We start from the raw sequence: 11,246 nt of genomic DNA, 5'->3' as shown, positions 1-11,246 counted from the left end.
TATATATATAAACATAAGAGATCCCACGAAGCAGGTACTAAGGTTTTTCCATTACAAGGTGAGAAAATAAACTGCATTAGACCATTTTAGGTAAGGAAACTGTATTCTCCAGGATCTAAGCAACTTATTTCTAGATCCTCTGTCATTTTGTGATGTGACATTTTGCAGGACTTATTGATGGGAGTCATGTGTAGGATGTTAATCTCACTCCGATGCGGTATTAAAAGGCAGAAGGAAAGGTAAAGGTGGTCACCTGTTTTTGCTCTCATGTCTCCAGGGACATGCCAAATTTCTACAGTTTTGTCCACATTTCAAGTGTGAGAGCCACCGTTTTTCTTCTCCGTGGCGCCTTCTCAACATTCCTACGGAGACTTAAAACCTTTACCTCGATGTCACTTGATACCAGGCTACGTGGGCTTTGGTGCACCTACAGGGAGAAGTGTGAGTCCGGAAGGGACTCTCTGCTGTTAATTAAGACAAGCATCGCATGTTTACCTTGGTAATGAGGGCCCGGAGTGTTGCAAAGCAGTGAGTCAGGTAGGTGGTGCTCTGGTCGCAGCTCAGAGAATTCACGAGGACCCTGAGAACACCGCCCAGCAGGCTGTCTTTACAGTCCAGAGCCGAGCTTGCCTGGGGAAATGGAAGAAGAGCATCACTGAATCCCTGTGCTGTGTCAGTGAGCGGAGGGGTGAAGACCCAAGTAGGTGCTCTTGACGACTGGCACAGCGATGCTCATGCTCCATCTCTCTTGATCTAAGATGCTACGGGTGTGGGAAGGGGCCACACACGTCGATCATTACCATGACGTCTGAAGACCTATTTCCAAATGACTTTATTCCAAAACTCCCAAATTGGGGTGCCTGGGTGGCTCAGTCGGTTAAGCGTCCGACTTTGGTTCAGGTCATCATTTCATGGTTCGTGAGTTCGAACCCTGTGTCGGGCTCTGTGCTGACAGCCTGGAGCCTGCTTCCGATTCTGTGTCTCCCTCTCTCTCTGCCCCTCCCCTGCTTGTGCTCTCTCTGTCTCTCAAAAATAAACAAACATTAAAAAAAAAAAATAAAACCTCCCAAACGGTTTGGGACTTACGCCTAATTCTGGGCTGTTTAAGTTATAACGGATGCCTGCCCCCATCCTAGACAACAGCTCTTGGAATTTTCTTTCCTTGTATAGAAGGTGCTTTCTTTGTGGGTTTCCAAGCATAATTGTGGGCCTCCCAGTAGAAAAGGGGCTGCTTGGGGGCAGCGGTGTTTCTTAACAGAACGGCAAGACTAACACCACCACAGGGACAAGTTAAGTGTCATTTCTTTGAAAATGAAAAAACCCAACAAACCAACCACATTTTGAGGACTGGCATTAAGTATTAGCACTCAAAGCAGTGTTGGATAAAGACATAATCAATATGATGCCAAGTACTTAAGCTATCTTTCATATGTTTTTGTCTTTATTTTTGTGATATTTATATCACATACTTCTTGTCTTTATTTTTCCACAACAATGACTTTGGTGTTAGATGGCTTAAAAGTGTTTCAACCATACTTCTTTTCCCAGCTCCAAAAAGCAATGCTGGACCTACCCAAATAAATGATGCCTCGCTAGAAACATGGAGGACTCACTTCTCAGGTTAACCAAAAATCCACGGTCACTTGGACTCCTTGCGAATTCTTGGAAACATTCACTTAGAAGATAAAATTAGCCTAGTAAATTGTATTTCTGCAAAGCCCACAGTGGCTCTATACTTTTCTGCAGTGGGGAGGGCAAAGTCATGGTACAAGTGACTTTCCCTCACCAATTTGTGTCCAAAGTAGACCTTATTATGCATATTAAGCATCTTTTTAAAAAAATCTGGTCCTGTCATAATCTTAGCTCTCATCACCTATAATTCAACTGGAGTTGACCCATCAAACAACAAAGAAACAAACCTTAGCTACCATCCCTATTTTAGATAATGAACTATAAGCCTGCCGTCTATGTTATAAGCTTGGCACATACTTGGCAGATTTAACTGTGAGGGTCAGCTTGTCAAGCACCTAAGTGAACAGCACATCAAAGAAGCCAGAAGAATGTTCAGTATCTCTGGAATTTGAAAGGTGAACACTAGTATAAATAGCAAGGAAAACAAAGGCATTTGGGGATCGCATTTATATCTTCCATAACTATCTATACAGAACTCCTTATTAAAGTCCAGCAAACATATTCCTGGTGAATAGATCAGATGCATGTTGTCCTCACCTGGATAATGTTTTCCTGCATATCCAGGATGATTAAATTTGCTTCTGTAGCCAGATTGCCACTGATCAAGGCTTCTTGATCTAACTCTGCCTTTGTTCTAAGAAAAAAGAAAAAGAAAAAAAGGTCAAGTTAAAGTGCATATCAGGCCTGGCCATATTCCAATGATGGCAATCTATGCACCGTGGCGTAAAGAAATGTTCTGAGCAGAGCGTCTGCTGGCTACAGGTAAAAAGGAGGGCACGGTGCTTTCCGAGATTAGTGCCTGGTCCAAAAGATTTTCTAGGTCAAGTCCACAGGTCATCTGCAGCCCAACTGTCATGAATCACGATGACAATTACAGAAATAACCAAATGGGTAGAAAAGCAATTACTGGTTGCTACTAGCAATTAGGCTCGCCAGTCTGATCGCTGCGTGAAACCTCGGGCCATTCTTGTATTTCGTGCATGAAAATCGTTCCTAGATCTGAGTCAAGGGAAGCCTCCACCACAACCAGAGGCAGCGAGGCCAGCTGTGATGTGACCTTGGCAAACAACACTACTGCTGGATTGGGAAAGAGAGGTGCTTCTGAATGGGGGCAGGGAAGAGTCAGTCTCTTGACTTCCCAAAGAAGACCTTGGGGGTGCTTGGTCAAGTGTGGACCTTTCGTTTCTCCCCAGTGGGCAGGAAGGTTGCATTCCTGTGGACATAACCGGTTATTACCCACTGGGGAACAGGAAATCGCCTGGTGCTGCTTCTCTACGAGATTTCATTTTGAGGAACCGGAACATTTTAGGCACTAGTTCATGGGTTCTCCTAAAATCCAGGTGAAGCTGTAAAGGGATATTTTGTATCAGCTACATGTATGGCCAGGAAAGCAAAGTGTGAAGAATTGATTTTCCTGAGATGCTCCAGAACCCAAAATGTTGCCACAGGAGTCAGGGCATGATCATGTGAGTTCCCAAGTCAGGGAGCACGATCACCACTTAGCTGTTCTTGAGTCCCTCTCACCCAATGGTGGGGGCCCAGCCATTCCTTCGATACCACCAAGGGCTCAGAATCAAGATCTCCCTGGGGTTTAAATCTTTTCAAGCTGACGCTAGGCTCTCTGGTCTCAAGGTGTTCTGCATTGTTTCTCATTCTCCAAGTGATAATATTTGTATAAGAAAGTTAAAATATAAAAGCTATGAAAAAAACATTGGTAGGTTTAGATTTTGAGCGATGCTATTCAACAGAAATGTAATGAGGGACACAAGTGTTATTTTCCATTTTGTAGTAGTCATACTAACAAAGAGAGCAAAAAGAAAGGTGGAGTTAACTTAAAATCTTCTATTTAACCCAATACAGAAAAAAATAACTGTCCACGTGTAATCACTATAAAAATTACTAATGAGATCTTTCAGGTTCTTTCATTGGCACGAAATCCTCAAAATCTGGCCTGTAGTGTTCACTTATGGAATTAATGTGGCTACTGTATTGGATAAGGCAGACTTAGATCTGTTTTTCATTTTCGTTTTCAATTGTGCTAAAATACACACAACATAAAACTTACCATCTTTACCACTGAAAAAAATGTTTTAATGTTTATTCATTTTTGAGAGACAGAGAGAGACAGAACACAAGCAGGGGAGAGGCAGAGAGAGTGGGAGACACAGAATCTGAAATAGGGTCTAGGCTCCGAGCTGTCAGCACAGGGCCCGATGTGAGGCTCAAACTCACAAATCAGGAGATCATAACCTGAGCCTAAGTTGGAAGCTTAACCGACTGAGCCACCCAGGCGTCCTCACCATCTTAACCATCTTTAAGTATAAAGTTCATTGGTACTAAGTATGTTTATATTTTCATGCAACTACTACCACCACTAAAGTAGTTTTCAGAAAGCCTAGGAGCCAGTCCTTTAAAACACTGGTTCTCAAATTTGTCTGCACAACATCACTGCCCAGAGAGTCCACCAAATACTGATTTCTGGATTCTACTGCTGGAGGCTCTGAATTAACCTGCGTGGGGAACACCTGGGCGCGGGGAGCTTTACAGCTCCCCTGGTGATTCTAATGTTGAAAATTACTGCTCTGAAAGAAAGAGATCCCAAATAATTGAAAAATGATCTGAAAGAAAAAGGTGAAAGACACCATGGTTAGAATTACAGTAAGTGTTCCAAATAGCTAAGGGGAGCAGTTACAATTTTACCATGGTTTCTCCTGAAGAAAGAAAGAAACAAACAAAACCCCACATCACCCCTGGTGATTTGAGGAGGTGAATCTGTAGCTCAACAATGAGCCGCCCACCGTGAGCTCAGGGCTGGGAGCTGACCCAGAGCGGATGGGGAGGCCCTGCACAGAACGACTCAGGGTGGAGTTATTTCTGCGAGCAACAGCAACGGGGGAAGGTTTCGAAAACATCAACCTGTGCAGCCCAGGAAAAGCATGTCGTCTTAGGCTCTCTTCCTAGTATCAGAGGGTAGCTGGCCTAAGCACCTAGGCAGCTCTGTAGCACGTAACTACATGTACATTTCTTTCATTGGGGTTCCTTTGGGAGGCCAGGGGGTGCATTGCCTGAACTGGAATTTGTGGATTCTCTGAACCAAATATCTTACACACTACTTCGGGGAACTCAGAGCAAGACTAAAATAGCCAAATGACATTGGCTATTACTAATGACAGCAACAATTAGGGGTTGTCTGCAACATATGTAATAAACAAGGGTTATCTCCGTAATGTTTTAAAAATAAATTTGACTCTCCCAAGTCCCATAAGCAGACCACAGTGAATCACTGTTGTGGTGACAACAAAGACAGTAACTTCTGTTTACTTGGAAAACAGCACTGTTATTCAAGTCTGCCCCACCCCCGTGTGGGTGCTTCATACCCATGGAGATTCGCTGCCTACGCCCTGTTCAGTGTGTGGGGCGGTGCCTTCGATCATACAGTGTTGGGCTCAGCGGAGCCTGAGATGCAGCAGGTGATACGCTGCACAGAGGAACAGCAGATATGAGCAGTCTCTTCAACATATTTCCTTTTATGTCCTTATAGATCCAAATTTCTACACATATGTATCTCATAGAATGCAATCCAAGCAGGATTTTTCTTCCATTTTTTATATTTTTTCTGATAATAGCATGCATTGTTTTATGTATANGAGACACAGAATCTGAAGCAGGCTTCAGGTTCTGAGCTGTCAGCACAGAGTCTGACCTGGGGCTCGAACCCATGAAATGTGAAATCATGACCTGAGCCGAAGTCGGACACTTAACCAACTGAGCCACCCAGGCGCCCCTGTATATTATATTATTATAACATTATTTTATGTATATGTATATATGTGTGCATATGGAATATAATGTATGTAATATATATCAAATATAAAATAATTCACATATATTTCTATTTATATTATATATGTATATTTATGTCATTATATTGATATTTATAATCTATATAATTATATTGATATGTGTTAATAAATGTATAACATACTTAATAAATTAATTGTACACATAAATATATAAATACATCAAATATCAGTATATAATTAATTAATAAATATTAACATGTATAATTAATATATACAACACATATACAATTATGACTATAGAATAAATATTCATATAATTATATTAATATTTATGTGCTTATATTAATATACATATATATTACACATAGCCATCATAGGAAATACAGGATAGTATAAAGAAGGAAACATCTCTTACCTCAATACCCAAAGAGAATCACCCAAGGAAAACCATTGTGAATATTTTGGTAAGTTTCCTTTCAGTCTCAAAATGTATTTATCCTAGGGGTGCCTGAACGGCTTAGTCGGTTAAGCGGCGAACTGTTGATTTTGGCTTGGGTCATGACCTGGCAGTTTGTGAGATCGAGCCCCACGTCGGGCTCCGTGCTGACAGTGAGCAGAGCCTGCTTCTGATTTCTCTCTTCCTCTCTCTCTGCCTCACCCCCCTCCCCATGCTTGCTCTCTCACAAAATAAATAAACTTAAAAAAATCACCCTATTTACCCTATGCAGTTAGAGATTTAAGACTCTACTCTAAGGGGCACCTGAGTGGCTCAGTCGGTTAAGTGTCCGACTTCAGCTCAAGTCATGATCTCATGGTTCGTGGGTTCGAGCCCCACGTAGGGTTCTGTGCTGACAGCTCAGAGCCAGGAGCCTGTTTCAGATTCTGTACCTCCCTCTCTCTCTGACCCTCTCCTGCTCATGCTGTTTCTCTCTCTCTCTCAGAAATAAATAAAACATTGAAAAAGATTCTACTCTAAAATCAAGGGTCTGTCCTGCTCTTATTCACCTAACATTATATCATAAGCGTTTCCCATGTCATGAAGTTTTAATACCAACCTAGCACTTCCTTACATAGTTCCCTATTCTTGAGCATTTAGAATGTTTCCATTTAAAAAAAAATTGAGTAATACTGACAAAAATATCTCTGACTACACATTTTGTACAAGTTTCCGGAACAGCAAAATGAATTTGAATCCTGTGGTCTCGGATGCCCTCTCTTTTTCCCATCAGCTGCTTTCGTCAAGCTATCAGCAATTGCTAAATATTAGTTTTCCTTAAATGCCTATCAATGTGATAAAGTTTTAAGAGCTGTAAATCGTAATTCCTTATACCTTTGATTATCCTGGGTTCCTGGATGAACTGCATTTACACAGATAATGATGTTTCATTTTCTTACCCCCGGAAGGATGCAGTTGTTTCAGTAATACAAGTAGCCTGAGAAAAAAAGTTTTGGGTTTTAGTGTAAAAGTAGCACAGAGTTGCTGAGTGACTCACTTATCTTGCTTCTCATTAGCTTGCCGCCAATGTGTCTGCTCCTTCCTCCATCTCAAATTTTCATTGAGGCCTGGAAATCGGTCATTCCCTAGGAGTTAAGAAATGCACGAGAGGAATGTGATTAGCGTGAAACCCTCTGAGATAACCAGAAGTTCCGTAACGAGCTCACCAGAGAGGACTCAGTACTGCGTCTCTGGTCAATTAGACCCGGGCTGGACGCCGGTGGGAGACAGGCCTCTGCTCAAGTCCGGGCTGCCTGCTCTTGGATGGACTGCCTACAGCTCTAGACCGCTTGCCTTTCCGGGGCGCTGGTGAGCACCAACTGGGGTTCTGAGTGAATTACTGGAGCATGTGGGTGTTACATGAGGGCACCCAACCACCATCGAAAGAGCTGAGCTCCCCACAAGTTCCCAGCCACTGTGTCCCTTAGCATAGAACAAGCTGTCACTCTGTAACTTTTGAGCACAGTGACCAAGACTGAGTGTGCCTGACCACCTGACTCTATTCTACAGCAAGGAGGTCAGCCTTTTTGAGATCATTCCAGGCAGGGTCCCTGGAGGACTGAGGCACTCTGACACCCTTGGGGGGAGTCAGCTGCAATCTAATAACACCCTGACTGATCTGGGGAGATGGTTTTGGAACCAGAATTATCCAGTGTCTTGACCAAGCTCTACGAAGACTCGTCAAATGTCCGGATGGAGAGGCTTCAGCCTTGAGAGAGACAACATTCCGTCTATCCTGTGACTCATCTTCTTGGAGGTGACCTTTCGAATGACAAGTGTTAAATGGAAGATGCATTTAGGGACACTTCCAAAGTTCCTGTGACCTCAGGACAGGACCTTTCCCTGGAAAGCACACGGCTCGCATTCCATACACCACACACAGAATCCTAGAATCTGCCTGTCTTTATTATCCTAACAGCTTAAAAATAAGCTATAAGTGACTCGTCTTCACCAAGGGTGCAGAACTTGCTGACAGAAAGCAGGGAAGGAAAGGCCAACACACCTGGAGCCCGGCAGCGTCGCATCATCTCCCCCCTGGCCCCTTCCCCGCGCAGCAAAGCCTCTTCCAGCCTGGCCTTGACGTCCCTTGACTTCTGCAGGACTTGGGTACTGACTTTGTCAGAGCTCTGTTTTCCCTGGACAGGACAGACGCAGAAGGGCGTTTAGTGTGCGGAGATCTTTGTCCATGGGGAGAATCCTCAAAACCCAACACTCCATGGCCAACAGCGGCCAGTTTGGACATGTGTCACATGGAAATGCTGTTTGGGGGAACTGAATGAGAATGGGGTTCTCTCTGCAGAAGGCAGAGGTCCTTCCCTGGAGAGATGACCAGATCTAGAATGCAAATAGGTTATGGATCTCAATACAGAACCAAGTAAAACTAATGACGCCTCCATTCCCCAATCAACGGGGGGCAGTAGGGACAAGATAGATGTGCACTTGGGAGCGAAGAGGCTGGTGTCAGGCTGAGGCACCTCACACTCACCTTGTACTCGAAACACGAGACACAGATGAAAAGGAGATCTAAAATCCGGTTTAGCTGCATGGACGGCAGGTCGGCGATCCACTTCCGGATGAGGCTCTGGTCGGCGTTTTTCATGATCCACAGGAAGCAGATCATGAGGTTTCGGGTCGTGTCGGCATTCAGCATGTTGTACTGTTTGTAGGGCTGCAAGGGGGCAGAGGGCGGGGCCGACAAGGGAAGAAGTAGAGCAATGGAAACACCAGAAGCTTAGAAAACAGTCATCATGCTTGTTCCCAGGCTGGGGAGCCGTTCCCAGGAGCTGGTCCTTTCCTGGGGTAGGAAGCCGTGTTCCCTGAGTGTGCTCAGCAAACGGGCTCCACCGGGCTGCGTCTGTGCCAGACTTTTGTCCATGTGCTGTGGGGACCCTGTGGCTCAGGAGCGGGGTGGTGTGATGGTCTGTCCTGCCTTGACCAGCCCCCTCCCCCAAGTCTAAATGATACAAAGGGGCTTCATGCTGCTAAGATTCTACAAATTTCTCCTTCAAGCTGGACGGACACGGGAGGGCTGAACTTAGAGCCAAGAAAAAGACTAGCTAGGCTCCAGAAATATCCCAACTGTTCAAGAGTTAGCTTCTTTGTCAGAGTCCAAAGTATAATATAAGGGTCATGAAGGGCTCAGCAAATTAATCAAATCCCTAATTTAATGAGGTCCTCTGTGCTGGGACTTCAATCACAATTTATGATTTCCTGGGGGTCAGAGGGTGGGGGCTCAGGCTATTTGCTTTAATACCTCAGCCCCAAGGGTTCATTTTAGAGTGCCGAGCACACTTCCTTTTACTCATCAAATCAAGACAAAGAACGATATGTGGGATATGTGGCCGCAGCCTTGGTTCATGCGGTGTAGCTAATACCCTGTGGAATGTGACATCGCGTATTTGTGAGTATGCGAGGGCAATGTTGGCATGGGATGAGAGATACAGCTTATGGAATTAGCTTAGGTTTTCTGAGTAGGGTGACAAGAAAATATGAAAACCTTGGCTATAACTTCCCAGCGAAGATCTTCTAATGGTGGACTTTGGGCACTTGAGCATTTGCCCTTTGAGGCAAACAGCAATATAAAGGGCAGACACCACCTCGGGCAGCTAGCTTTGCTAAGATGCACATTAGAAAGGTGGAGGAGGTCAATACAACACTTTATTTCTCAAACTACAGGATGATGGGCGATGTCCACTCTCAAATGTCTTTCCTCTTTCTTATATCCCTGCCCTCCAGCCCTCCTGGGGGTGCCCGGGGGGTGGGGGCTTGCTAAGTGCTGGAGGGAAGACAGAAAAGCCATCCGGCAAAGAAGCCTTAGGTCTGTCTATCTAGATGCTGCCTTCCCAGGAGGGAACGGAGGGGGGCCCTCTGTGGATGTATACCCCACGCTGAAATGCAAATCTAATTAAGCTGGACAGGGCGGCACTGTCACTATCTGCCAAAGGAAGAGTCAGAGTTCATCAAGGAACAGAGGCAGATCCCACTGCAAGTAAATCAGACCTGTGTTCCTGGAGAAGCCCAGAGTCTGTGCAAAAGGACAGAGCTATACAACTCTGGGTTTAGGCTCCCTGGGGACCCCAGAAAAGTTGAAGTCTTTTGCATAAGAAGCACTCACCCCAAGCACCTGGCCCCATTCAATCATTTTTTTGGAGGCAGATATAGTGTGGATAATAAACACAGAATAAACACAGCTCAAGCCTCCCACCCGAGGGAGCTGTGGTTTGATGCTCTGTGCACTAATCTCCGAAATCCCAAGTTTACCTCTTCCCCAGTGTTCTAAACCTTGAACTCAGGCACCATTGAGACCGCCTGAATTTGAACCATCGGTGACTGTGCTGCCTCACTGGTCCCATTTCCCTTCACGCAGATGCGTTTCAGAATGGAGCGAAGAGGCAGAAATCTCACAGCCTGCTCTATTCTGGGTTCCAGTAGGTAAATATAAGAACAAGCCCATCAGAAGACGGGAAAAGACACAAAACAAAACAAAAAAATAAACCAGAGAAATGTGCGCCAACATACCAGGGAAGAAAACATTGTGCCACTTGTCTTCAAATTAAAATTATTTCCAGCTATGGCCAACGCCACATTCTGGTTAATTGCACCGGCGCCATCTTGTTCTTCATCGGAGCCATTGGCACGATTCTTCCCACTACGGGCATCTGCAGCTGTGGTGGAAACATCATTGGTCTTACCGTACGACCCAGTAACAGTGCGCCCTGGCCCTCACGCAAGGAGTTGAAAATTTATGCCCGCATAAACATCTGCACGTTTATAATGGCCAAAACTTGGGAGCAAGCAAGAGATCCTTCAGTATGATGGACGGGTAAATAAATTGTGGTATATGCAGACAAAGGAATATTATTCAGTGCTAAAAAGAAATGAGCTATCAAGTCCTGCAAAAAATGGAACCTTAAACGCATGCTGGTAAGTGAAGGAAGTCAATCTGAAAAGGCTGCATATTGGGGCGCCTGGGTCGCTCAGTCGATTGGACGTCCGACTTCGGCTCAGGTCACCATCTCACGGTTCGTGGGTTCGAGCCCTGCATCAGGCTCTGTGCTGACAGCTCAGAGCCTGGAGCCTGCTTCGGGTTCTGTATCTCTCTCTCTCTCTGACCCTACACTGCTCATGCTATCTCTCTCTCTCTGTTTCAAAAATAAATAAAAAACTATAAAAAATTTAAAAAAAATGAAAAGGCTACATATTATATGATTCTCACTATATGACACTATGGAAAAGGCAAAACTACAGAAATAGAA

At 44.6% G+C, this 11,246-nt stretch overlaps 1 protein-coding gene across 2 annotated transcripts in view; it reads right to left on the bottom strand.

The window, feature by feature from the left end:
- The window catches only part of DOCK8 (dedicator of cytokinesis 8), a 167,981-nt gene that overhangs the window by 29,134 nt on the left and 127,601 nt on the right, over window positions 1–11,246 (bottom strand). For both annotated transcript variants that reach the window (XM_077759423.1, XM_077759422.1), the window contains exons 29-34: window positions 10,510–10,655; window positions 8,477–8,659; window positions 7,994–8,126; window positions 6,989–7,076; window positions 2,230–2,326; window positions 496–630 (exon numbers count right to left, since the gene is read on the bottom strand). In XM_077759423.1, the coding sequence (XP_077615549.1) occupies window positions 496–630; window positions 2,230–2,326; window positions 6,989–7,076; window positions 7,994–8,126; window positions 8,477–8,659; window positions 10,510–10,655 (782 nt within the window). The remainder of the gene's footprint in view (window positions 1–495; window positions 631–2,229; window positions 2,327–6,988; window positions 7,077–7,993; window positions 8,127–8,476; window positions 8,660–10,509; window positions 10,656–11,246) is intronic.

The sequence above is a fragment of the Crocuta crocuta genome, unplaced genomic scaffold, assembly GCF_008692635.1.
Source record: "Crocuta crocuta isolate KB4526 unplaced genomic scaffold, BGI_CrCroc_1.0 scaffold41, whole genome shotgun sequence".
NCBI lineage: Eukaryota > Metazoa > Chordata > Mammalia > Carnivora > Hyaenidae > Crocuta > Crocuta crocuta.
Note: the sequence above shows the minus strand (reverse complement) of the source record. Positions and strands in the feature narration are given on the sequence as shown.